Raw genomic sequence first — 27346 nt, forward strand, 5'->3', positions numbered from 1 at the left:
TACACATACAATCGGAATATGAACTATGTATACTGGTGTTTTAAAAAGAAGAACTATGTATACTGAAATGGTATAGGGTCGTTATAAAATCTTATTAGACAATAGCTAGGAATAAGCATATGGGTATATTCTCTTTGTTTGTGTATCTGCAGATGAAAGAAAAATAAGGAAATGTAAATGCATCTCATAATCTGTTAAGCCTAACAAGTTAACCGTTCATAAAAAGTCTAAAAAGGGTAGTTAATTACACTATATATATTTGTTGCATGTAGTTAACACTTGTGAATATTTATCCACTTGGAACAAAGATTGTTAATTATGTCCATCACATGTTTTTGAGTTTTGTGTGCAAGCCAAAATCAACATGTTCTAACATATAATTTCAGTTCGATTCACTTAACCATGGGATAAACATAAATAATAAAAAGCTAATAAACAGTTTTTAATTAAGTCGCCTGCGCTCATATGAAGATGTGAAAACGCAGGTCGATAACATTATATGTCTTTGTCAGCTCCTAACAATCAATATGAAAAGTTACCGATAATACACGGTGCTCAAACATACCAGTTCATATACACACTAGCGCTTTCAGTTTTAAATGCATAGGAGAAAGACTACTTCAATTCGTCTTTGAATTTTGGCTACGTGAGGTACATTGATGCATATATGATATATCTAGTGAATTTATACACTAAAGTTTCTTCGTTCACTACTATTGGTGGCTCTAATTAATCGGATAAATGTTGTTCTTTAATATAAATTCATTTATCATTTCATTTTCATTTTCATTTTGTGTATGTGCTTAAGTTAAAGCATCAATGGATAGTTACATCTCACACAAGTAGGAAGTTACAAACCTGCTCTGCATTAACTAATTGAAATACATTCCTATTTAGGGAAATGTTACGTTCTTATATATATAGTCACATGTCTTTAATGATGTGGATAAACTATAATTGTATAAATATTTCTGGGACTTTCATTATAAAAATGGGTTATAAGAAAACCTATGCAAAAAGAAGGTGATATTTGGGTTTCGGTGTGGTTAACAGAGCTAACGACGGGCTCGAGATTGTGATGCACGTGTCGTTGTCCAAAGCCATTTATTGATGCACATTCAGAACTTCACATCGAATTTCACCGTTTTGTTGCCAAAATACATGTTTTACTCTAATGTATCTCCATATGTTAACGTATTTTCGAATGTATATTATATAAACTTAATTGGTTTTTTTTTCCAAGTTAAGAATATGAAATAAATAATGCCTAAATGGTTCTAAAACCTCAATAACAGTTTACTTGGCCGTATTTGAATTTGTTTTGTTATTCTAATGCAAAGGGAGCAAAAGACCAATCGGAATTACTCAAGATTCAGGTACAACTTTGTTATCTCCATTTACACTCGTACTTGTCCCTTTGTCAGCTTCATGCTCAACAGCTAATAGCTCAAGATTTTATTTAAATGATTATTTTCAATAACTTGGAACGTACCATCCATGACCATAAGGATTCTTAACCGTTGACAATAAATAAACGAGACAATGTGTGTGTTTTACTGTGTGTCCATTAGTCCATATACATATATGTATCCATATATAATGAACATTATGGTTGTTTAAGGAGGCATGTGACTTATTATCTGGGGATCCTATCAGATATATGCTCCGGATCCGCTCCGAAAATAGAATATCCAGGGCCATATAGTAAAATATTGGATTCGTCAAAACCGAATCCAGATCCATATATCTTAATTTAGGTCTGGGCATCCGGATCCAGACTGGTATTTTTAAAATATATATATTTTTTTTAATTTCGTTAATATTTATATTTGATATATTAATATTTATAATATTATACACATATATTTATAAATTTTGTATAAATATTTAATTTATGAACAAAACTTAGGTTCACTCCCTAGGGCGAACCTTTAAATTCACCTCTCATTCTATGACCAATCAAAGTGCACGTAAATAATTAAATAAAAAATATAAAAATTATTAAAAGAAAAAAGAATAACGCAAATTTTAACGATACTGACGCCGCCAGCTAAACTTTAAACCCTAAATCTCAAAATTTAAACCTAAACTGTAGACCCTAAACCTAAACTCAATACCCTAAACCCAAATCCTAGACTCTAAACCGAAACCGTATATCCTAAACCCAAAACCTAGACTCTAAACCGAAACCGTATATCCTAAACCCAAAACCTAGACTCTAAACCGAAACCGTATATCCTAAACCCAAAACCTAGACTCTAAACCGAAACTAAATCCTAGACCTCAAACCCAAACCGTAAACCCTAAACCCAAACCCTATAGCGTCTAGGTTTAGGGTTTGGGTTTAGGGTTTACGGTTTGGGTTTAGAGTTTACGGTTTGGATTTCAAATCTAGGATTTGGGTTTGGGGTATACGGTTTGGGTTTAGGGCTTAGGATTTGGATTTAGGGTATAGGGTTTGGATTTATGGTTTACAGTCTGGGTTTAGGGTATAGGATTTGGGTTTAAAGTATACGGATTGGGTTTAGGGTATAGCGTTTGGGTTTATGATTTAAGGTTTAGGGTTAAGAATTTAAGATTTAGGGTTTACAGTTTAGCTGGTGGCGTCAGCGTCGTTAAAATTGACGTTATTCCTTTTAGCTACTTTTAAATAAATTTTATACTTTTTATTTAATTATCTAAGTGACACTTTGATTGATCATAGAAGGTGCGGTGAATTTAAAGGTTCACTCTAAGGGGTGAACCTAAGTTTTGTTCTTAATTATGTATTACTTTTAGAATTTTAGTCTTTTAAAAAATATTTTATAATTTTTACGTATCCGGATTTGAATACCCGCATATAATATCTAGATAGATATCCGAAATCCGGATCCGGATCAGGATACCCTAAATTTTCCGGATATTCGGATCCATCCCGGGTCTGCGTCTAAAGATACTCCTATAATACCCTCACAAGTAGAAGTCTATCTTATTATTTATGAAGTGATTTTGTTGATTTGTCATGTTCTCCAAGATTTTAATTAATTTGTTTATTTGTCATGTTTTTATTAGGTTTTAGCTAAATCATTGATTTATTATTTATTTTTAGCGAAGTCACTAATTTATTAATTTTAAAAAATACCCTTAATGAATCTTATATATGTTAAAAAAGAATTTTATTTTAATAATATTAAATTTATATGTTATATATTAAAAATTTAGTTAGTTTTTTTTTATTTGTCATATTTTTATTAGGTTTTAGATTTTTAGCTAGGTTATTGATTTATTATTATTTTCTAACTGATTCGCTAATTTTTTTAATTAAAACAATACCATTGATGAATTTTATATATAAATAAAACAAATTTTATTTCAATCATAAAAAATTTATATGTTATATTAAATATTAAATAATTGATTCTGAATAATAAAATAAAATTATCAAAAATTAAAAAAATAAGATATTCTTATATATTGTGTTACTATCTGAAACAATATTTTTATTATAAAAGTTAAAAATTAAGATACAAAATAAATTATAATTAAATATTAGTCAGCAAAAAACACTTATATAAAGATATTTTCTAAACTATTTTTAGATATGAGTGTTTAAAAAATTTAACGCAATAATAAGCATATATTTTGATAAAAAATATTTGACATATATAAATATTTTGATGTTTGATTTAACCACCTGAAAACATAAATAATAACTTATTATGCTGGTTTTAGATTAATAAGACATAAACTTATAAGTATTGATAAGAAAATTATGCCCGCACATGCGGACAAAACACCTAGTTGAATAGTGAAACGCCACACTGTTGAGCAAGTAAACCGAAGTTAAAATCATTAAGATACCAAAATTCAAAGCTTATCTTATATGTTATGACATAAGTTGTGTGTTTTCTGTTTTGAAAATTAGAATAGCATTCCTCAGACTTATCAATGATATTTTGAAGGAATAAAAAACACAACTTATGTCATAACATATGTCAGAGACGCATAGGCCACACATTTAGAGAGTAGTATCTCAGACTATATGTTGACCTGACCCAATATTGAATCCATCTTCCCCACAAGTAGAACCTTTTTTTCTTGGAGCCACAAATTTGTTCAAGAAACCCCTATCCTCTTATCTCCTTCGTTATATATAATATCAATATACTAGGGGTATTCCGTCGCGTATTTCAGACATTGTTTTCTCTTTTAAATTCCATTAGTTTCATTTTCATATGTTAGTTGTTAGTCCAATTGAGTCTGAATTATTAATTCTTGTCAATTTAAATTTGAGGGTTGTGAACTAATTATTGATTTTATGAGTACATGTTAGTAGATTTTATGATGTCATGTCAATGCGTTTCTGATTCTTGCTGAGTGAATATGATAAATTTTTTTACTTATGGGTTAGATGCAGTTTTTTGGTTTACGTATGTATTAAAGATTTTATTTATTTCTTTAATTTTAGGAGTCAGTACAGAAGAAAATAATAATTTATTTTAAAAGTAAAGGAATAAATAAATTAAAGATTTTTTTATTCATGATAGAAGAAATGTAAAATCCGGTTTGTCTTTAAAAAGCAAAGGAAACAATGACATATTTTATTTGGATCTATTAGCAATGTAATCAACAAATTTCTCATGCATAGATGATTTATGTTTTGGAGGTCGCAACTTCTGGGGGGTTTGAGTCTGGCCATGTTCTTTAGATATATGTCCTCCAGCTGAATATGATAGACAATGAGGGGTTTTTTTTTCCTCCAGCAACGCTTGGACGTAAGTAGTGTGTGTTCCCAGAAAGAAGCATTATCCCGACCTCCAGCCAAGAGCACGACAAATGAGATAATATGGTCCCCACACAACCCCAACCAAGGAAGTTGTTACAGAATAAACTTGTATCTCAGTTTTTCAAAACACTCAAATTAGGTTAAATTCTTTAGTTTACACGTTGAGCAATACAAAGGATTGAATTTGTTTTGTATTATTATTAGATGGCATTAGCGAAAGTAGGTTATTTGTTTACTGAAAATTTTGCTGAGAATTAAAAGAACAAAATATTCTAAATAAATGCAACAACAAAAAAAGAAAGAAAGAAAGAAATTTTCTCTATCTATCCAAAAGGTATTCACTCTTGTTGTCTCAGAGTTGCTCTTTGAGCTTTTATTACATCAAATTTGCTCTGTAAATTTTTCCTTTGGTTAAACTCACGGAACAGTTTGATGATATGAAGTTTCTTTCTATTCAGATTGAGTTTGATTCTTGTGGTTCCAGTACCCAGTTTGTGGTTCGGGTCGAGAGCTTCAATGGCCTGTAGAGAGATGATTACATTGTGTAAAGAGTAAAGCTCCTTCAACATGTTCTACAGAAGAAGAGTTGGTCCTAAACATTTACCTGAAGCAGGCTTCACACAAAGTGTATAGTGGCTCTTGCGGAACCTGTATGGAGATAGTGAAGCCCTTTAGCGCATATCTCAAGCTTTTGTCTCCAGCGTTCAGATGGTCCTTAAGCGTTCCCTTTTCCATACTCATACACAACGATCATCTTGCTGTCCTCGTTGCAATACCTTATTAAAGAAACAAAATGCATGCGTCTGAACTGAGACAACATTTTGATCTATGTCCTGAATTTCTTCGATGTGAAGCTATATCGATCTGATTACTATTTTTGTGTTTGAATTTTTTTTAAAAAGACATTACATTCTGTATTTGGAGATACTCACGGTAGAAACAAATTGATTGATTCTGGTGAGATACCATGTAATAAGAAAGCTTTCTTTCCTCGTTTGCACTTTATCTCAGGAACGCTGCATCAAAACAAAAGAGGACCGTTCGATCCAATTAATATTTTTAATATATTCAGTCATCAGTGCAAGAGCAGAGAAGTTGGTTTCAAACCTTTGGATATGGCACCAACGCAAGTGAAAGTAATTGTTGGTCAAGAAACGCACTAACATATGGGTTACGTGAAAGTGGTCACCTGTGGGGCGATATGATATAAGCATTTAGCTCAGACAGTGTTAACGTTTCGATCTTCTTAACACCACCATACCGAGACCAACCTTGTGGTGACTAACTCTGTACATGATTTATAACATGAAGACATGGAAATTATTTTCACAGTAACAAAGGCTATAACTCCTTACATTGTGAGATAACTTTGGCTGGCAACACTCTCATGGTCAAAAAAGAAATGTGTTCCTGGGGTAGCATTTTGAAAAAAAAAGGTCTAAAATAACAGATGAGTGTTAGAAATGGTTACCTCCAACTAATTTAGGGTTGATATTGGTGGCTACAGCGACCTTTGGTTCCACACCTGACATTACTAATTCCCAAGGTTTTGAAAACCGGACCGGACCGGCCGGTCGGACCGGTTCGACCGTGACTCGTTAAGTAAGCCGAGTCCGGTTCGGTTCAAAGCCCGGATTAGATAAAAACAAGAAAAATCGGTTCAGAACCGGCGAAACCAGTACCCCGGGTCGACACTAAAATCCGGTTCTAGTACATTTTAAATTTTAATTAGGGTTTTATATTAGGCTAATCCTTGATAATACTTAATAGCCGTCCTTTTTTTAATAATTTCTCCAAAAAAAACTCCAAACATCTTCTCTTTGTCTCTCGTACACCATCCTCTCATCATCTGAATTTTCCATGGTTATAAGATTTTGGGACTGCACAATTGTAAGAAAAAGTAAATATCGTTTGATTCACTGATTCTCTTTAACCGCAAGATTTGATATAACAATATTAATGTATTATTCTTTTGTTCAACGTTCAGTACATCAAAAAGATGACATAGCTTGGAGACATGTAACAGAACGCACTGAGCAGAATGGAAAGAGAAATTTGATTTGTGACTTTTGTCGGAAAGAGAGCGGAGGTGGAGGCATTAAGATGAAATGATACCACTGAATAAGTTTGAGATATTTTATCATTCTTCAACAGATTTTTTTAAATTTAATTTGTCATGTATTCATTTAGTTCATTATGTATTCAAGATTCAGTTGTTCTATTTCTATTTTTGATACTATTTATAGATATTATTCATTAGATGATTTATATATATGATTATATATATATATATAATAAATAAAAAACCCGGCTCGACCGGTTGAACCGGTCAGACCAGTGAACCAGTGAGTACGCCGAGTCGGTATCCGGTCCGGTTTTTAAAACATTGCTAATTCCTCATCGGAGCTCCGCAAGGTTGTCGAATACACTTATGCATGCGATTCTGTCACAGTCGGATGTTAAAAATTAAATGTCATTTTGCAACCTTAAAGCTTCCACCTTTCCACAGATGAAAATACCAAAAAATGTAGAGAAAATTGAATAAAAATTAATACCACTACACAAAGTTATAGATTTTTATCATGACATTCATCACATAATAAAATGTTTTTAAAGTTTGATACAGAGAAAACTAAGGGTTAAGAGAAAGTGTTTTCCTTTACCAAGCTTCTTCCTCTGCTCTGTACCAAAGATAAATAAAGTTGTATATATTAAATTGGAGCCACAGTTCCTAAAATTAGATATCTCAGAATAGCAGGAAGTAGTCAACAACACAGAGAATGAACATTTTCCTTAACCACACACAGACTTAGTACTTCAGGGAAGCCTGTTAACTAAACCTGAAGATGTAAGCTAGATGTCATGTAAACGATGTATATTGTGCGCGACCTGTGTACGACTAAGATCATGTGAACCAAAGTAGGATAGTCATGAATCAATCAGCTCACCGTAAACAAAAAACGACTAAGATCATGTGATGGAAAATAAGTCATAGCAAAATACTAACAAAGAAACATGTTAGTTTATCTGAAAACTTGAGTTTTTTTTCTTGGATGCAGTCAGAACCTCGTAAGAACAACTAAAATCTAGTCAATTCAACAACAAAAATACCGTTAATAAACACCAAAAACAAAAAAAAATATAATTATGGAGAAATCAAACGGAATAAAGTGATGCGTTTTACTACATATGTAGAACGAATGAGCTTGGATATCCCATTGACTACCAAAAACTCATCATAGGAATCAAACTCCACAGAGAAAATAAAATAAAAATCAAACTGCAAAAAAGGACTACAGTTTCTAAAATCCAAAATGGAGTTAATAAATTAACTGAACATGCAAGATAGATTAATAGCCAAATTAGATTCTCTTGTCCTGCACATACCCTTTTACAATATTGAAAGCAGATCAAGTACAGTGGAGAAGCCGCACCTTTTGCTGGTTTCTCAAATCGCAGGCTAATATATGTCTTCGCTTATTTCCATACAAAAAAAGAAAAACCATAGAGAACTCAATCAGTTAGAAGTAATCACCATGAGCATAGCCTAAAAATCAACACAAAAATGACAGGGAAATCAATTCTACAAAATCAGTAGATAATATTTACTCAATACCCAGGTAAAAAAGAAAGGGATACATCATGAAGACATACTATCTGCCATTTCACTTTCTTCAACTTCCTGAAGAGCCGTAGCGTAAGCTTCATCATCTGAATAAGCTTCAAAGAATACCATTCGCCTCCCATCTTGGAATTGAGCACAAACACAGGAAAGGGTTTCGATGGAAGGAGGATTGTAGAGTGGATCTATTGTCGGATTTCTAGTTAGGGCTTTAAGGAAATCAAAGTGAGAGACCGTTCGGAAGGAGATAAGCGAGGTGATGGAGATTAATGGTTTGATTAATGTGGAGCAGAGACGAAAACTGAAACGTTACACTGGCTTTGATCGGAGTTTGAATCATGAGATCCAAAGAGGCACAACAAATGGTCAAGAAGCTTAGTTAAAAGATTAGTGACACGTGGCTGTTTTTGCCCCATGCTCTGATGCTGATGCAGAAGTGTGAGAAGGCAGATATGTCAACTTTATTTATAAAGACTAAGTGGTTTGTCCGTGTTTCGCGCGGAAATTTTACTGTTTGTATAATTTTATTATGAATTTTTGTTGTTATATATTACTACCTCCGTTCCCGAAAGCAAGATGTTTTAGATTTTTTTCTTGTTCCACAAAGATAGATTTTCCATATTGTTAAGGTATTTTTTTATACTTTTGAGGAACATTAATTGAGAATATTTGAATTGATTAAATTTCATTGATGGAAAGTTATTGGAAAGTGTATAATAAAGTAAAAAATAAATTAAATTATAAACATTTATTAAATTCTTAATAAGCGTGCATACTCTATAAAATCTTACTTTCAGGAAGAGAGAGAGTATTATTTTTATTGAGAATAGAGTTGTTAATTGTGTTATGCCAAAGAGTTGAATTATATTGTTTAATAACATGTGATTGAATTGTTCATATCATATCATGAAATGTAGTTTAGTTTAGTCAATGATTTATTTATATACTAATAAAAGTAGACAGATAATAATTTTTATTTATTTTTTATGTAAACGGTGTGGCTTCAAATGAAAACAAACATGTACGTGTAGGATAGATGGTGTGATGAGTTGATAAGTAATAAGATGCTTCAAATGAATTTGTTTTCTATTTGATTAAAATATAGCATACCTTCGTTGCGAACCATTTCTGATGTTTTGCTAGTTATCTTTTGGTCTACAGCAGTGTTTTTAAAAAGAAAACAACAGGTGAGTAAGTGTAGGGTCGATGGTGTGGTGAGTTGATTTTTTTAGAAATGAGAACTCACCTCTTGATTGCGTGAATGTTAATTAGCTTGTCGTAAGTGCTTGCTCATTTGGCGGGCTAACTTGGCCTTACTTTTGGGGATTATTTCCATTGGTGTGCCGATGCTGGTAACTTTGGTGTCATGTAACCATGGCCAGCTTCACACACCGGCTGCGTTGGCGTTACATTTTTTACAAATTTTACAAATCAATTTCATGAAAAACAAAACTTCCAATGTTTAACACACCTTGTTCTTGTTTAGCTATGCAGGATGGAGACGTGTTGTTGTTAGACGATCCCCTCACTACTCTTATATTTCTCTAGCAATGGATTTGTATTTTATAAGCTACTCTGGCTTGTAAAATATTTTTTTATGATTTGTGGGCATGTTTAGTCATTTTATTAATGGGTTGATGATGGCAGACGTATAATGATTTAAATGATGAGATACTTGTGAAAGACTAATGATTCGCTATGATACCTTGTCATTCAATATCACTTCGGTGTTAAATCTAGCTGCCCTTATGAACTGTAAATATTGAGGCCACTTCGCTCATGAAAAAGTACTAAAACATGAGGCAAAAAACTGCACAACAATGAATGAATAACTCATTCGGCTAGCAATCATTAGCTGAGCATACTTGTACTTACTGAAACGTCAAACATAACCACCTGAAAGAAAATGTGCGAATGCTCTTCCTCGTGAGACTTCTCCATCGACATTAAAGGCATGTTTTGCACACCGTTCACTTTCCTTCAAGAAATGGAGTACGAAAAGATAAACACAACGACACTCTGGAGATAAGGTTCTAGCAGTAAGCAGAAAAAGAGAAGAGGTGTTGTTGGAGAGAGTGGAAAGTTAAAAAGCAGGCATCAACGTTTTGTAGTGTTGGACCAACATGTACTGGATACCTACATACCAACAAAATTAAAGATCACAAGTCCATTCATATATAACAACCTCAAGCCCCAAGAAAAGGTTCGCATGAAACATACCATGGCAGTGACTAAACGCACCATCCAATACAACTGGTTAGTTCATGCGCTGTAAGTTTTGATAGCTCTATTGAAAAGTGGGACGCAGTCCCGTCGTGCTTAAGGCCTCGATTTGTTTTAAAAAAAAAATCGGATTAAGATAAAACTTGGAAGAACTGGTACGATCACTGAAATGGCTAGACTGGTAAGTTTTTAGGATGTGCGTAACAGATTCCATCATCTTGATTGACAGTTGTGATGAACTCATTAATGAAAGGGTGGGAGCTTAAACCCAACAATCCAGATTTTGCAAGCAAATGGCAGATGATCTCTGGATCAGAGGGATCGAATTTCACACCTTGAGGCAAGCCTGGCCAGTCATCAACTTCCTGGAAAAAGTACAAAACTCGTGTTGACAAATACATTGTACACATAAATGTAACATCAAGAGAATTGACATGAAAATAAAGTGAAGAAATAGCAAACCGTACGTAACTGTTGTCAATGACGTGATGACAGTTGGGACAAAGTTTTGTAGGATTGCCGTTCCACACGACTTGGTGCGGGTCATTCTGACTCGATGCACTCGTTATTTTGGTTGCAGTGCCGTTACTATCAACCAGCCATGATCGTTTGCAAGAAAAAGACAGTAATTCATAGTCACAACTATGGGGGAAATTATGTTATCAAAACTCATGGTTATAATGAAAGAGCAGAAAATATCTTTATCCCGGGAGTACCATTTCCAATATAGACATAAAAACTAAACTAAATGAGAAACATTAGTCTGCAGAATACTTATGTCTCTAGAACAAAGAGGTTATGGAGTCTGATTCATCACCCCACCGTAACAAACCTTGAATAACTACTTGGAGAAAGTGCAAAGACAGATTAAAGATGAAACCTTTTAGATCTCTCAGGGTCAACGACCCAAAGCTCAGCGAGTTTGTCAGGAACCATGGCTTTCTTAGCCTCTATTGATTACAAAGTCGAAGGGCCATCAACAAAGAGGTGGCGGCCGTGTCTAGGTCTTGAATTCTTAGACTCGGAAAACAGGTTCTCAGACTTAGTAGCAGATGGTCCAGACCAAGATTTTATCTGTAGTGACATAAGCAAAGAATAAAGAGCGTACTTTGATACGAATACTATAAAAACATTGGATCTTAATTTTACAGCTCTTGCTTCTGAATATGTGGGTCTCCAACATAAATACACATAACTCTCTCTTAGTCTGTTTACATGTCCATGCCTTCAGACTCAAGTAGGGTTCAGGGAAAAATAGAGAATCTCTAACTGTTTCGGAAGTATTGTGCAACTCTACTGAAGCTCCACTTGCCATCTGTGCATTCCTATGAATTAGAATACAAAAAGTCTGGTTACAAAAGGAAATGATCATCCGAACAGTTGAGCTGTAGAGATTTTCTCCAGTGGGCCCTAACTACATAGTCCAGTTTTGCAATATTTTAGAAAATTTTAAGCAAGTAATAGGCCTGATATGTGCACTTGTTATTCTCACAGCCCATTCAACATAACTCGAGAACAGCTTTTGATGAATAAAGAGAGGCGTCCAGGTGGCACAAAATGCTCCTCTCTCCATGCTGACGTGGGTTAACGAGGAGAGGAACAAGTCTGTTTTATTGTATAAGATGTTTACATTTTATAGTATCCAAATTTGTTATTTGCCCACATTGATTTGTATGTCCAGCACTTAGTTGTACTAGCTGATGAAGAGTAACCCTGACAAAAGAGAGTGGACAGAATCGAGAAAACGAATACTTTAAAAGGCCATGTATCAAAACAGGCCCACTACAGAAAAAGAACCCTAGGGACTAAATACATAAACTCCATTAGCACAGCTACTCCTTTTCGCCTCCGTCGCTCATCCTCAAGTCCCCCTTGTAATTCAGGTTTGTTCATCTCTTTCGATCCGAAAGTATACATGTCTTTGTAAAAATATCTATCAAACATAACACTAGATCAACGAGCGTTGTTCGGTCTCTTTCCTTATACTAGTTGATGTCTTAGTGAATCGGGAATCATATTATTGTATCAATATAAAGTTACTTTTTTTTTTAATTGCTGAATCTTTGTGGGTTTTAAGCAGTTGATCTGTTGTGATCTGCTTTGTATCCAGTGAAAAAGGTTCGAGCTTTAGAGAATAATGGCTGCCTTCCCCAACCTTAACTCTGACGCTGGATTGAAGAAGCTCGACGAGCATCTTCTCACTCGCAGTTACATCACTGGGTATGTTGTGAACATATCTAATGATACGTTTAGATCGTAAAGTCTCCACCTTTTTGCGAACTATAAGAGTAACAATTAGTTTCCTTTGTGTTAACAGGTACCAGGCTTCCAAGGATGATATCACTGTCTTTACTGCTCTTGATAAGCCACCAACCTCACAGTATGTGAACGCTTCTCGTTGGTACAACCACATCGATGCCCTCTTGAGGATCTCGTAAGTTCCATCGTTGTTCCCACTTGTGTTTTAGATTTCCAGTCTGGACTTGTCTTAATGTTTGTGTCTTTATGTATAGTGGTGTGTCTGCTGAAGGAAGCGGTGTCATTGTTGAGGGATCAGCCCCAGTTGTGGAAGAGGCTGCTGCTACTCCCCCTGCAGCTGATTCTAAGGTACTTGAGACTGTTTCTGTTCTCTGTCTCATAATGTCTCTTTGTGATTGTAAATCAGTGAGCCTCATTGTAGGATGCTGCTGATGAAGAGGATGATGATGATGTTGACCTTTTCGGAGAGGAGACCGAGGAGGAAAAGAAGGCTGCTGAGGAGAGAGCCGCTTCTGTGAAAGCATCAACAAAGAAGAAGGAATGTAAGTTTTTGTTTTGTCATTACACTTGTGGTTTGGTTACATAAGATGGTATGTCTTGGATTCTAATTGGTTTCTGTTTTTTTTTTTTCTCTTCATTAGCTGGAAAGTCATCGGTTTTGATTGATATCAAGCCGTGGGATGATGAGACTGACATGAAGAAGCTAGAGGAAGCTGTGAGATCCATCCAGATGGAAGGATTATTCTGGGGTGCGTCCAAGCTTGTCCCGGTTGGTTATGGTATCAAGAAGCTGCAGATCATGTGCACCATTGTTGACGACCTTGTGTCCGTTGACACCATGATTGAAGAGCAGCTCACCGTCGAACCAATCAATGAGTTTGTCCAGAGCTGTGACATTGTTGCTTTCAACAAAATCTGTGAGTTTCTTGAATCCTTTCCTTAATTCTTTAAAAGCTACGATTTGTTTAATAAGCTGTGTAATTAACTCACTGTTGAATGTTAATGTAGGAGGATTGCTTTGCTTCAAGGAAGCGCTCGTGCAATCTGATTATTGTTTCCAAGTTTCTTGTGGACTCATGTTTTTGATTTTGCTATGGTTTGCCGTATCTCCTGTTTAATTTTGATATTTAATGAAGAAGACAATTTTTGTTATTTGCTTGTAGTTTCTACTTTCCAACAAATGTCAAATGAGTTGAGTTTACTAAACTAGATACAATATCCACGCCGGGGGAGTAATATAAATTTGGTTTAGTAATTCATTAAAATGGAAAAATGGAACAGACGGTACTGTGTACACAGCCTCACCAGAGCATCTCTAGAAAGACGTAGTAGTGATCTGAGGAATAGCTTGAAGATAAAAAGAAACCTCTGAAGGGTTTTTATAGTTTGTCATGGTACCTTTTTATCTGTAAGAGTGATAAAATTGGTTATATTTTGGTTTCTTATGTATCCACAAAAGCACATGAAAGCCTAGTTTACTCTACACGCAAAGTAATGTAATAGTTTCAGTTCTTGTGTTATCTATCAGTCAAGAATTCAAAGTAACACAACGCATATAACGAGAGTCCTTTAGAGTGACAAGTCACACACATTCAAAGTCCAAACAAACAACAACAAATAGTTTGAGTTTACAATATTTTTTTTGACAGCAATAAGAACAAACAAAAACATCATAACGAATCTCTTTAATAACCAAGTTCTTGTTGTAACAAAAGGAAAAATCCCCACTAATTAAAAAAATAATCCCGGAAAGACCACACAACATTCTTTACATAACTAGAGATATCAAATGAGCAGGTTGGGCACATTTGAGCATGTTTATATGGACGTGCCTTTTATTGCTTGACAGTTTTGGTCAACACCCAAATAAGATTATGTCCAATTCAAATAACACCATATCCGAAAAGGACCATAATCAGTTGGACTGCCCGTATGGTCCAAACACCTATTTAGTATAATTAACCTATTTTTTATTGTAAAAGATGGAAATATACTAAATTTCATATATATCATAGGCTTAAACTTTATTATTTTGGAATTTGAATTTTTACGAGAAAATTTGATTTTGAGATTTTTGTGATTTTGATGAAAAATATGACTTTCGGTTTCCGGAAAACGTGATTTTGCGGTTTTGACCGAGAAAATGTAATTTTAACGGAAAATTGCGATTTTACAGTTTTAGCTGAAAAACACGATTTTATGGTTTTGATGGGGAAGATACAATTTTTACGGGAAAATACGATTTTTCGGTTTTGGCGAAAACTCGATTTTATGATTTTGATAAGACAAATTAAAATTGTAATTTTTTTCCTAATTTCCTAAACCTAGATATTTTAGCTATTTGGACTGCCCAATGTCCAAATGGTCTTGCCCGGTTTTGTCCATGAGCCCAATTGGGCTTGCCCATTTAAATTCATTTAAACTTGGTCTAATATGGGTGTGTCCAGATTAACCCATAATAATTTGGACACGGCCGTCCATCGACAACCCGCCCATTTGACATCCCTATATAGGGGTGGGCATTTTACCCGATATCCAAAGCCGCACTTGAACCCGATCCGAAAAACCCGAACCGAAATCCGAACCGAAGTAGCAAAATATCCAAACGGGTATTGAATTAGGAGAGATTGGATATCCGAACTCGAATGGATATCCGAAGATAACCGAACATATGTATAATTAACCTTATATTTCTAGTTTACATCTCTCATTTTATGTAAAATATTTATATTGATACTACACATACTTTAAGTTTATATGATATACATACAATTACGGAGAAAATGATTTCTTACTCAATTAAAATGCATGTCAATTTTTTTTTTCAAGCATTACAAAAAGTTACATCCAAAATTTATAAACAATAACCAAATTAATGTCTTTTTAGTTTCAAAATGTTATGTCTAAATCTATTAACCAATCAATCTATTAAAAAAAAAATAGTTAAGCGAAAATTATATTTTTAAATACAAGAAATTTGAGAAATGAAAAAAAATAACTTTTTTTTTCAAAATCTAAATATCCGAACCTGATCCGAAATAACCGAATCCGAACTAAAAATACCCGAACCCGACCCAAAGTATAGAAATACCCGAACCCGACCCGAAATATAGAAATAACCGAATGCGAACTAAAAATACCCGAACCCGACCCGAAGTACAGAAATACCCGAACGGGTTCTACGTACCTCTGTACCAAAATACCCGAAAATCCGAAATATCCGACCCGAACCCGAACCCGAATGGGTACCCGAGCGCCCACCCCTATCCTTTATACATAACGTCTTAATAAGATATTTTCCTATTTGTAATTATTTTGTTGTACAAGAATTTCCTTCCTAAGATTTCCTTTTTGCATGTATTAGAAATGTATAAATACCTTTCTCTAGAGGTGAAAGAGAAATAATACACAACATTCTTTACCTCGATCGATATTACACCTTGTATCCCAGGTTTGTTGTTGTTCTTCCTCAGTTTATTTCGTTTGATAAATCGCTCTTATTGATTAGGAACCCTAGATCAAGGTGTCTTCTTCCTTTCCTTCACTTATGTCCTAGTAATTCGTTGTTTCTTATGCATAGTTAGGGTTTTAGTAGTTGATATGTTTTGTTCTGCTTTTATATATCAGTGAAAAGATTTGCGCTTCAGAAATAATGGCGGCTATCCCCGAGCTTAAAGAAGCTTGACGATTATCTTCTCACTCGCAGTTACCTTACAGGGTAAGTTGTCTTGCATATTATAATAAGAATAGATCATAAATCTCTTAACCTCTTAAGAACAATAAAAGTAACAACTAGTTTCCTTTGTCTATGTTTCAAATCCCCCATCTTCACAGTATGTGAACTCATCTCGCTTGTACAACCACATTGTTGCCCTCTCGAGGACCTCGTAAGCTCTTATCATTGTCTTGTATTGTTTATCAGATGTTCTTGTTTGGATTCTTCTAATAATTTTATTTCCTTATATAACTTGTCTCTCTATTTATAGTGGTGTCTCTGATGAAAGAAGTGGGGTCAGTGTTTTTGGATCATCCCCAATCACAGACGGGGCCGTTGCTACTCTCCCTGCAGCTGATTCTAAGGTACTCTATATTGTTTCTATTTACTTTTCTTATAATGTCTTTTTTTTTTAATATATTTTATATATCAGGGAGACTAATAGATATGTGCTTAATTGTAGGATTTTGATAGTAATGAAGAGGGTGACGATGATGTTGACCTTTTTGGAGAGGAGACGGAAGAGGAAAAGAAGACAACTGAAGAGAGATCAGTTTCTGTCAAGGCATCTACAAAGAAGAAGGAATGTAAGTTTGGTTTTGTCTTTATACTTGTGATTTACTTAAGATGGTATGTCTTGGATTCTAATCGATTTATGTTTGTCTTTATCAGCTGGGAAGTCATCAGTTTTGATTGATATCAAGCCTTGGGATGATGAGACTGACATGAAGAAGCTAGAGGAAGCTGTGAGATCCATTCTGATGGAAGGACTATTTTGGGGAGCATCAAAGCTTGTCCCGGTTGGTTATGGAATCAAGAAGTTGCAGATCATGTGCACCATAGTTGACGACCTTGTGTCTGTTGACACCATGATTGAAGAGCAGCTCACGGTCGAACCAATCAATGAGTACGTCCAGAGTTGCGACATTGTTGCCTTCAACAAGACTTGAAAGAAGTCTCTCTGTGTTTATGCAGTCTGGTTCTTAGTCTATATTTTGATTTACTATTGCTTTTGCGTTATCTTTCATGAAGTTGTATTCCATCTAATCTCAAATACAAGTTGAAGTTACTATACTAGATATATATATCCGTAGGAAGAATATAAAATTGTTTTAATGAAAATTATCACAACTGTTTAAGATATATATATATGTGTCAACAACATAAAATGCTACATAAACAAACTTATCTTAAAGGTGTTTGATTGATAACTTTGGGCCCTGTTCCCTCGATTCTCAATGAACAACCATTATCTTTCGTTTTCCTCGGGCACTTGTGTAGATGGTGTGTTTATGGTGAAGCAACTTTCTTCAAGAAGAAGGGCAACAGAACCCTGGATTCCCTTCAAAAGATTTGAGATGAGAGAAGAGAGTTAAGTCAACTGGGTTGCTTATTCTTACGAAAGAGAGGCTGAGAGTATGGAGATCAACTAACTTTTGAAAGTAGGAATCATCTCTGCTCCAAAAATGGTTAGTCACTTAGTCCCAAGGTCTAAAGTCTAGAGCTTATAAAAAGAACTCTCAAGGTTATTTCAAATGAACCAGTGAGGTGATTGTTACTCAAAGCAAGGGGAGAAGAACAGAAGATTATGACTCCAGAGAAGTGATTAAAAGAAATGTTGAAAGGTTCTGTAAAGATGGGGATACATTACAGGTGAGCTTGTTGGGTTTAGTTAGGTTTCAGCACTGCACCATCTTCCTTCGCAAGCAAAATTTGCAATGCGATAAAAATAAATAAACTAAACACTTGAAAATTTTGAATTATATAGTTGGGAACTATTCAACGAAAGTATCTTCAAAAGTAAAGAAAATCATGATCAAAACTTTCAACTTTAAGAGAAAAAAAAAAAAAAGAGACTGATTTGTGAACTCTTCTGTCTGGCATTAAGATTCAATATCAGAATCAGAAGAGAGATAATCATCTGCCTTAAGACTTGGAATAGAATCATCATCAGATTCATCCAAGGACTCTCGTTTCTTAACAACTACTGCTTCCTCCATGATACTATCCTTAACCGCTAAACCCTCTCCCTCTCGAGTCTCGCTCACTACTTGTCGATAAACTTCTTCCGGAACCATATCATCTCTTTCTGACACATGTCCTAGAGATTCCTTAGGTGATTCAGGAACCTTCTTACGCACATCAGCTTGTTGAACATTCTCTGATCCAACAATATCTGTATGATCTTGGCCACTCAGAGAATCCACAGTGGCTAAATCGTTCCCACGTTTCAATCTTTTCGCCTCTTGGAGAGGTGAAATAGAGTCAACATTCCTCAGAATCTCGTTGTTAGAGGGAACATCCACGTTTGCCGTCCATTCCTTGAATAGATTATCACCATTATTCAGATTAGGTGTGTTGTGTTTTAGGCTGGCCAGAGAATTGCTTTCCGGGAACTGGTCGCCAAGTGATGGGAGACCGTCGAGTGGAAGGGCCCTAGGATGTATAACAACTTCAAGGGACATGAGAGCGTGAGCACAGAATCCAGCAACTTTCATCTCTCCCTCAGTCTTACCTGTTCAAAGTCCAGCATCAAATATTTACAGTGTCTTAAACTTAGTTGTGTAGTGTAACTCATGCCAACAACATTTAGTTTACCTGTTTGGAAAAGCTCAAACCCTTCAGCTAAGTATGCAGGGCGTGCTCTTGATGGAGAAACGAGGGATGCCAAAAAGGCTCGGAGTGCTGCAACCTGAAACTCAACTAGATCTGCGGTCGACTTATTTGGTAGATGATGGTAGGTTTCAGCATTGGCCCATCTTCCTTCACAAGCATTTCCCGCTGTCATCATTAGAAGCTTATCGACACGTTCTCTCCAGCTATCCGATCTCAATGCACCACCCTGAAACCCGAAAGAAAAGAAGAAACATGGTGATTATGAGTTGGATTCAATAACTACGCCACAAGAGTCTTAACTACTAATAAGTATTCAACAGTAATAAGTTAAAAGACGCTTACAGTTGTGAGAAGAGTTTCTAGGGCCTCCAGAGCTGCTATCTTCAATGAGTGATTGTGAGGGACTCCCACTTCAAAAGCAGCATTCTCTGCCTCCACTCCTGTATTAGTTGACTGCTTTCTCTTTTTACTGCCAGCCTTGAGAACAGCTCTCGGGTTTGTGCTGGAAACCACATCAGATCCTTGTACAGTTTTCGGGTCTAGATCCACAGAGGCATTAGAGACAACTTCGTTTGCCAGTTGCATTGCCATTCCTGGTCAGAGAAGTATGTTATAGCAGAAATGATCTTTATTTTCATCACCTCAACCTGAGAATGAAACAAAGGGAAGATCTTGTGACTTTTACCTAGACCCATGGATTTGAGCAAGGTTTTGGTGATTGTGTATAGCTTTATCCTCAGTTCTGGCAATAAACATTTCTTGAAGTAACTGCTAACAAGTCTCACCACAGATGCAGCATATGGTAAAAGTTGGCTGCAAAATGAATCATCACAGATGATGTAGTTTAGTTCCTACGGCACAGAACATTGTATATATACAAGTTTTGGCCAAAAGATGTAACATACCAGATTAGATTGAAATAATAGCTTCAGCTACTAGAGAGAATGTCAAAGAGAGCGGTTTACCTGCGGATACTTTTAATGGTAGTACGCAAGAGTTCCAGAGCCGAAGAATGCAAAGTGGGAAGCTCTGCACAAACCAACTCTTGTTGGATCCCTGTCATGAAAGGTGACATGGCTTTTGGTAGAGAGCCGTTCACCGCCAGCACTCGCTCAACTAGGGATACTAACGAGGCAACTGGAATGTTAAGCTGAAGGTTGAAAGAAAGAATATCAGAATCTTTCAGAAGTAAATAGGCATGATTGAGTTACATAGTAGCACACATCAAACGAGCAGTAAGGAGTCCTGCTAAGCAGAAATCCAAAATCAAGAGGCATCTTAAATGATCCAACAGATAAAAAAAAGAAGAAACCGCACTACCTTGCATTTGTAGGAGCTAGTTAGCATCACTGAGCAGCAGTACATAAGTGCAGAAACTCTGGATACAATCAACTGTTCAGAGTTCCACGCTGCATCATCCAAAATCCCGTTTTGACCTCCCAAGGGCAAAGGAGCGTCTCTTCCAGGAGGAGCCAATCGTTGCATTGCTTTTTTCCCTGTTGTTTCTGCAGTACATGTCACAAAATTCTATCAAGAACACTATAGCCTCACACAAACAAACAAAACAAAAACAAAGAAATTAATAAATTACCTTCTTCTAGACCTTGAAAAAAGTTATTTAAATGAACGTTTATAGATATCAACAGCTTCTGCATCATCAAGGACCAGCTAGCAGTATCTCCTTTATTAGCTTTGGGGAGCAATGCTAGAAAGTGCGCAAGTTTCTATGGTTGAGATAGATAGAAAGAAGTGGGCATTGTTAATAGAGAAAAAGACAAAAATAGCACTAAATCAAGTTTTTGTTCCCAAACTAGCAATCAAAGTCAAAAGTCACAAAAATAGCACTTAATGTTTTATCAAAAGTCACAAACTTAGGGTTTAGAGTTAAAGGGTGGGGTTTAGGATTTAGGGTTTAGGGTTTAGGGTTTAGAGTTTAGGGTTTAGAATTGAGAAATGAGGTTTTGGGGATAAGATATAAACTTAGAAAGATGCTATTTTGGTCATTTTAGTTTCTGAGTGCTATTTTTGTGATATAAACTTAGAAATGTGCTATTTTGGACATTTGGCCTTGTTAATACTTTCACTGCTCTATTAATGGAAAATAATGAATGAGAGATTGTATAAAACGATGAATACCTTTAATAAACTAGAACTGGTTTTCGCAGAAAATATTTTAGAGGCAATAGCTTCTTCAACCTGCAAGGAATAAACTCAATAAAACAGCAATACAATACCAAATCACCAACTGAGAAGCGAATAGAGCTGACCGTGTCATAACTACTGTGGAAGGCAGCAGGAAACAAGATAACAATTGTACTCAGCAGATTGACAATGCCTTCCTGCACATCCAAAAAAATTCAAACTGAGGATTCTAGTAATCAATGTTGCTAGAAAGAGAAATTCAAGTCCTTGAACATGGCACTTACCCATAGTGCTTCTGAAGAATCTTCTTCCATTAGTTTAATGATTGGCAGGATTACTTTTGCAGCGTGTGAAACAGCTTCTTTCTTCGTATTCGCAAATCTAGACAGCCTGATACCATTACATACATAACCTTACCAGTGTAAATAACTACAGGTTTCTAATCAACTATCAAACAAAACAAAACAAAACAAAACAAAAAACATTTCTTACAGACCTTGTAAGGAGATCAGATATTGAAGTACACGAAGCCACTCGAATAATTCTAGAACTTTCAGGATTCTGCTCAACACAAATACAAATAACCATTAGAAGATTGAACAAAACCTCACCATAGAGCAAGCCATAAGCATACCTTGATATGTGAGAGTAAACTGTTGAACCAAACAGAGTAAGAACTAAAGAAACGGTCCGAGCTGCATTCTTGGCAAGTCACTCCCATCAAAACGATACCCACCCATGATTTATCTGGCTATAGCAACAAACAAACCAATATCAAAATTTGTTTTAAACACGAAAGTCTCTAACTTTATCTTTCAATTACTGTTTAAGACAGAGTTTGTACCATGTCTGAAGAAACCAGAGCCAGAAACCTCTCAACCCATTCATCAACGGCTGATTTCGACTTAGCTTGAAGCTTCTGGTCCTCAGATAAGAGCTTGTGGGTGGAGATAGTGGATACAACCTTGGAGAGTGATTGGAAGTCGACGAGAGGCTGCTTCTCGTTGGGGACATAGTCGGACAGAAGGTTTCTGAGAATCTTGGGCTTTAGTCTATTGTCGCACATGTCGTCGAAACGCTCAAACGACGCCATTGAAGATGTGAGGATCTGAGAGAGCGAGAAAGGGTTTATGGAGATTAGGGTTTTGTTTTGTTTTGAAGACCCTAAACTATTGTACAATAGCAAGCCAGGCCCGAATCTTTTAGAAACACACACAAAACCCCTCATTTTAACTAGAAATAAAATAGTGCAGTTCCATAACGTAAACCGTCTCCGTTTAACTCCAAACTCTTTCGATAACAATTCCCTTGACTTTTTGTCTCCCTGAACTTCTCCATCTGGATCGACCGGATTATGCAATTAGAGCATCTTTAGTGATGGATCTCTCACATTTAGTTTTTCAGCAATTTTATATTAACTAGAGATTTTACCGCGCGTAGCGCGGTTTATTTTTCTATAAAATTTATATCTCAAACTTCAAAGTTTAAAATAGACCGAGTCTATTTTGGTGTTTATATTAAATCATTTTATTTTATTTTGGATAAATTAGAGTGAAATGGTTTTGAAAAAATTATAAATTTTTTGGTAGGAATATTATTAATTTTTATTTTATATGTAAACATAGTTTAAGTTTCTATTAAGATTTTAGCGATCATGTTAAAAGATGTATTAAAAATTCAAATACTCTATTTATGAAAAATATTAATATTTTCTATTATTTTATGTATATCATATTGTTTTTGTACATCATGTGATTGCATTTTTAATTATTATTTGAAGAATAGGTAATTAGCCTTATTTCATATATATATATATATATAATTTTTTTCATAAATGTGTAATCATTTTGTATATTTAAATATGTAAATTTGATGACTAATGAAAATGATTCAATAAATCTTTAAAATTTTGAAGCTATAATTTGCTTGGTAATTATTTTGTAATTATTTATTTAATATAAAAATGTGAAACTTTTAGGAAATTCAATATGAATGATTCCATGTTTAGATACTACGTAAGAGTACTTTGGGTAGATTGCATTACATATATTAGTCATTTGTATTGTGTAGAAAAATTATAACTTTGCAATATTGTTTGTATGTCAGAGTGGAAACATATTTTCATTGTTCTTAAGTTAATTATTAAACAGCTTAAGATGGAGTTGGAATAGAGAAAAGCATGGAAATTTGATAAAATTTGTAAAGACTTCTCTAAATGGATCAATAGGTGATTCTCTAACCTAAATTGGTTTTTACACAAACTTATTTTGTAGATCATTATAAATAAATGATGGACAATTCTAACAGTATATTGATATACTGGAGGTAACAATTAAAAAAAATCTTTGTAATGTGACTTACTCTTTACTAAGCATAATCAAAAGCTATAAATAACTTATTAAATTCATAATTTTTCATCTTATAGTTTTTCATATATATATATATATGTTGATTTTTATTTCATATTGACAAATATTATTTTTAAGAATTTTAACTATTTTAAGATTTATTTTGTTTCTTCATGGTAGTTTAATTTTTATGTTGATTTACATAATATCATTCTAAATATCAATTTAGTACCTTTTAAATAGTTTAAAATTTTGATTCTTTAGATATTTATATCCATTTTTAAATGATAGGAAAATTTTATTATTTCTAAAACTGAACTTAAAATATTGGCGATGTTAAATTTGTAAAGAGGTAGCATAGACATCAATCTAACTTTTAGGTCACTTTTATCATGTTAGTATTTTATACTACTAATTTATATTTTGACAAATATGAATTCTTAGAAGATTTATGTCTTTCTAAGACATCATCTTCTCTTTTAATTGATTTTTTAAAAACAATTCTTAAATCTTTTATATTTAATGGCAGTTTATTATATCTTAATATTTAATTAAAATAATATATATTAATTTTTCAAATAATTAGCCTTGATATTAATTTTTTCTTGTAGGAACTTTTTGTTAGTTATTTTATACTGATTTTAACTTACCTTTTTTGAGAAATTGATTTTAACTTTATTGTGACATAATAAAATTTTGAAAGTTTTACATTGAAGATATATTTTTATGTTAGTTAAACTTTGATGTTTATTTTCCAAAATTTAGTATAAATATCAAAATTTAATTGTTTTTAGTTTATTTTTATGTTGATTTTCATTTTGTTTTGAAAGATATGGAAGATCTAATGTTTTAAAATGCAATCACAGTGCTGACTAAAAATATCTAATTGGTTATTTATAATTCTATGTGAATAACTTAAATGCTAATTGCTTTTAATTTTTATTAGTATAGAATCAGGTCACTGAGTTTTAAGATTTTTTTTTCGGGGATAATTTATTTGGATTATGTGTGTGAGATGTTTCAAAGTCTATAAAGATATTGTTTGCATAAATATGTAAAGATTTGAGAGAGGGATAGCCATAAAACCAAAAGAGGAAATATTTCTCTAATCGGAGAACATGTAATGAACTAAAATATAGCGCTAGTACATTTATCTGATTAACAAATGAATAAAAAAATAAAAAAATATTAAGCGACCATGCGAGCAATATATCAATATCAAGCTATGCATGAGCATTTTCTTTAAAAGTTGTGAGATTTTTTTAAAAAACCATGTTTATCCTGAGGATAAGAAAGACGTATTGTTGACTCTAATATGACTGGTATTGAGGTAAGGTTATATCACACGTTATTTGGAAATACATAGCTAACTAATTCCTTTTTGGAAAATTAAAAATGTACCATCCATCAGGTGTTTACTCCCAATTCAGAGAAAGTGAATAGCAACCGTCATGTTTTGATCATAATCATATAAAAGTTTTTTTACTGATTTTAGCATTAGGACCAACAATATGAAGAACATATGTATAAGCCTAAAGGTTTAGTTTTTTGCGTGTGATAATAATCAAACATTGTAAAAGTCGTACTAATGAGGGGAAGGCGTTCAAAGTAAGTTGAATTTCTGTACATGGATTTAAAAATCATTGACCAAAATGATATACTAAAACAAAAGAAAAGATAACATCTCATTTGTTACAAAAAAAAAGAAGGAAAAAAGATAACATCTAAATTTACAATTTGGCGCCTCTGCAAACCCTTGATTTGAGCTCTTACGATCTCTTCAGTTCTTGGCCTAGTTCTCCTGAATAGAAGCACAAGAAATATGATTCAAATCATAGAACTTAGATAGAAAAGAAATGTGAGACTTAATTCCAGAATATTTTTGAGAACTGGCGTAGGTTTAGGAGAGCTGGCATAACCGCGTTAAAGCCAAGATTTCCAAGTATCATCCTCCCCGGTAAAGAGAGACTGAAGTATCTACATTAACAACTTACGATAGAAACATATAAATGATATCTCACACATATTCCTGGAACCTTCAAATCCGCATGAGATGCAAAAAACCCAGAGGGTTTATCCCTTCTTCTGCGCCAGACCTGGATGAAAAAAAAATTCAAACAAAACTCAGGTCTGTTGTCTACTTGTCAGCAGTATGTATGTGTAAGACTTTAAAAATTTCTCAACAACAAAAAAAAAGAGAGAGAAGGGAGCCAAAAAAAAAAGACATAGCTTCATCTTATATATGAAACTTAAAACCAAAAACTCAAACAGTAAGAAGCATCAGGTAGAAGAAAATCTTAATAGTTTAAATCGATACATACTCTAGTAAAAGATATCGAACCTTGTTATAATATGGAAGTTCCAAGTGATCGGTAACAGTTTCTGGACTCTCAGCACATGCCAATTATCTCCATTCCAGTATACAGGAAACAATGTCTCCTCACCAAGTCCACCAACAGTATTATGGTTCCTTGGTCAGAAACATAAGCTAGATATAAGGACTCTAAAGGTTCAACATGTTATCATTTAAATGAAAATCATACAACACTGCAAAGAACGATGGTACCTCATATAGCCGACGCTTAACAGGTACACCAACTCTCTCCTCTTCAACTTCATATAGAGTAGAAGACACATAAGCTTCTAAAGGAGTTTCAGTTAACTGCTTATTCGATTTATTTTTAGGAACAACTTGTGGTATAGGGCCTTGGCTGCAATCTGCACTCTTTCCACCAGTGACGAAAACTCATCTTCTCTCTGTAGCACAAACTTCCCAGGAAACATCAGCTCACAATTTAAATATACCGTCACACATTTACACTTGTATAAAAATGACAGTAACTGAAACCGCCTCTTGTAAACAAACTAAATGAATCATATAGATCTCAAGTTTAAGGACATATATCAACTCGAGTTTGATGCATTGGATCCATGCAATGAGATAAGGTTCTATGGACTCGGGTATGTTGCAGTGTTATAGAAAACTCTAAAACACAAACAATTATTCTTTTTATATCTATTTGAAATAGGAAAGCTAACAGTACCCCTCACTTTGATTCTTTTCTTTTTCTCTTTATGGGGTTTTCAATCTCTATACTCTCTTGAGCTCACTTCTTTTCTTTTTTACTTGTCCCTAGTGACATATATATTTTTTTTAATTATTATTATTATATATACACTCTTCCCCACTCTTTCTTTTCACTCATTTTAAAACTATGTTCACACTCCCAAGATCAAACTTCTCAAATCAAACCCATCTCATCCCATAATGGAGACCAAACATTGTCGTTCCAATTACTCTCAACATTACGCACATGTAAAGCTTTCCAAAAAGACCTCACTCAACAATTAATGATGGCTTGAAAGGAAGGAAGGGTTTAGGGAGTGGACTACCACTTGAGTTGTCAAAAGATAGGTAGAATTGATAAAAATGGAGAGACAAACTCAAGTGTGTATGAAGCCATGACTTAGTACTCAAGAGACCATAAGCAAGAAGCATTAAGTTCATTTAGTTGAATTAATATTGGAGTTGGCTTCAAAGATGAGTAAGTTTCTACAATCAATGAGTTTCAAGAGGAGTTTTGAAGGCTCGAAGTCTACAAGTCTTTCAAAGGGTGCTCAAGCTACTTGCCATGATTACAAAGGATATCAAATTG

General features: G+C 34.3%; 2 protein-coding genes, 4 long non-coding RNA genes and 1 pseudogene across 13 annotated transcripts; 2 read left to right on the forward strand and 5 right to left on the reverse strand.

Moving 5' to 3' along the window:
• Positions 1-5064: 5064 nt before the first annotated feature.
• Positions 5065-6387, reverse strand: LOC106293803. 2 transcript variants are annotated; one of them, XR_001260641.1, is made up of 5 exons: positions 6237-6387; positions 5873-6052; positions 5698-5781; positions 5370-5541; positions 5065-5286 (listed from the first exon to the last, which is right to left on the reverse strand). It is a non-coding gene; the product is annotated as an uncharacterized LOC106293803 (long non-coding RNA). The 2 variants fall into 2 exon arrangements; XR_001260642.1 differs by having other exon boundaries at positions 5675-5781.
• A 904-nt stretch (positions 6388-7291) lies between these two features.
• Positions 7292-8764, reverse strand: LOC106344188. Of its 3 annotated transcripts, none has more exons than XR_001270168.1 (3): positions 8382-8764; positions 8153-8241; positions 7292-7446 (listed from the first exon to the last, which is right to left on the reverse strand). It is a non-coding gene; the product is annotated as an uncharacterized LOC106344188 (long non-coding RNA). The 3 variants fall into 3 exon arrangements; XR_001270167.1 differs by having other exon boundaries at positions 8420-8762; XR_001270169.1 differs by having other exon boundaries at positions 8153-8236; positions 8420-8761.
• Positions 8765-10147: 1383 nt separating this feature from the next.
• LOC106293559 lies at positions 10148-12006 on the reverse strand. 3 transcript variants are annotated; one of them, XR_001260543.1, is made up of 5 exons: positions 11760-12006; positions 11491-11684; positions 11083-11198; positions 10608-10975; positions 10148-10523 (listed from the first exon to the last, which is right to left on the reverse strand). It is a non-coding gene; the product is annotated as an uncharacterized LOC106293559 (long non-coding RNA). The 3 variants fall into 3 exon arrangements; XR_001260541.1 differs by having other exon boundaries at positions 11491-12006; XR_001260542.1 differs by having other exon boundaries at positions 11078-11198; positions 11491-12006.
• Positions 12007-12333: 327 nt separating this feature from the next.
• On the forward strand, positions 12334-14025 carry LOC106343778 (elongation factor 1-delta 1-like). Of its 2 annotated transcripts, none has more exons than XM_013783081.1 (7): positions 12334-12493; positions 12721-12830; positions 12928-13044; positions 13124-13217; positions 13291-13411; positions 13511-13786; positions 13878-14025. In XM_013783081.1, coding segments are annotated over exons 2-7 (693 nt in total). In that variant the 5' UTR covers positions 12334-12493; positions 12721-12747; the 3' UTR covers positions 13880-14025. The 2 variants fall into 2 exon arrangements, with proteins under 2 accessions (XP_013638535.1, XP_013638536.1); XM_013783082.1 differs by having other exon boundaries at positions 12439-12493; positions 12691-12830.
• Positions 14026-16416: 2391 nt separating this feature from the next.
• LOC106344721 lies at positions 16417-17662 on the forward strand (annotated as a pseudogene).
• Positions 17663-18337: 675 nt separating this feature from the next.
• Positions 18338-22472, reverse strand: LOC106343428 (proline-, glutamic acid- and leucine-rich protein 1-like). The gene is made up of 13 exons (XM_013782631.1): positions 22187-22472; positions 21977-22093; positions 21839-21903; positions 21627-21732; positions 21468-21539; positions 21337-21396; positions 20792-20924; positions 20521-20705; positions 20166-20350; positions 19886-20013; positions 19543-19793; positions 19183-19426; positions 18338-19099 (listed from the first exon to the last, which is right to left on the reverse strand). The coding sequence occupies exons 1-13, from the start codon at positions 22433-22435 to the stop codon at positions 18468-18470; spliced, it is 2427 nt and encodes an 808-aa protein (XP_013638085.1). The 5' UTR covers positions 22436-22472; the 3' UTR covers positions 18338-18467.
• Positions 22473-25272: 2800 nt separating this feature from the next.
• On the reverse strand, positions 25273-26636 carry LOC106294144. 2 transcript variants are annotated; one of them, XR_001260747.1, is made up of 4 exons: positions 26257-26636; positions 26032-26160; positions 25712-25786; positions 25273-25491 (listed from the first exon to the last, which is right to left on the reverse strand). It is a non-coding gene; the product is annotated as an uncharacterized LOC106294144 (long non-coding RNA). The 2 variants fall into 2 exon arrangements; XR_001260748.1 differs by having other exon boundaries at positions 25427-25658.
• Positions 26637-27346: the final 710 nt, after the last annotated feature.

Source organism: Brassica oleracea, chromosome C5 (assembly GCF_000695525.1).
Source record: "Brassica oleracea var. oleracea cultivar TO1000 chromosome C5, BOL, whole genome shotgun sequence".
NCBI lineage: Eukaryota > Viridiplantae > Streptophyta > Magnoliopsida > Brassicales > Brassicaceae > Brassica > Brassica oleracea.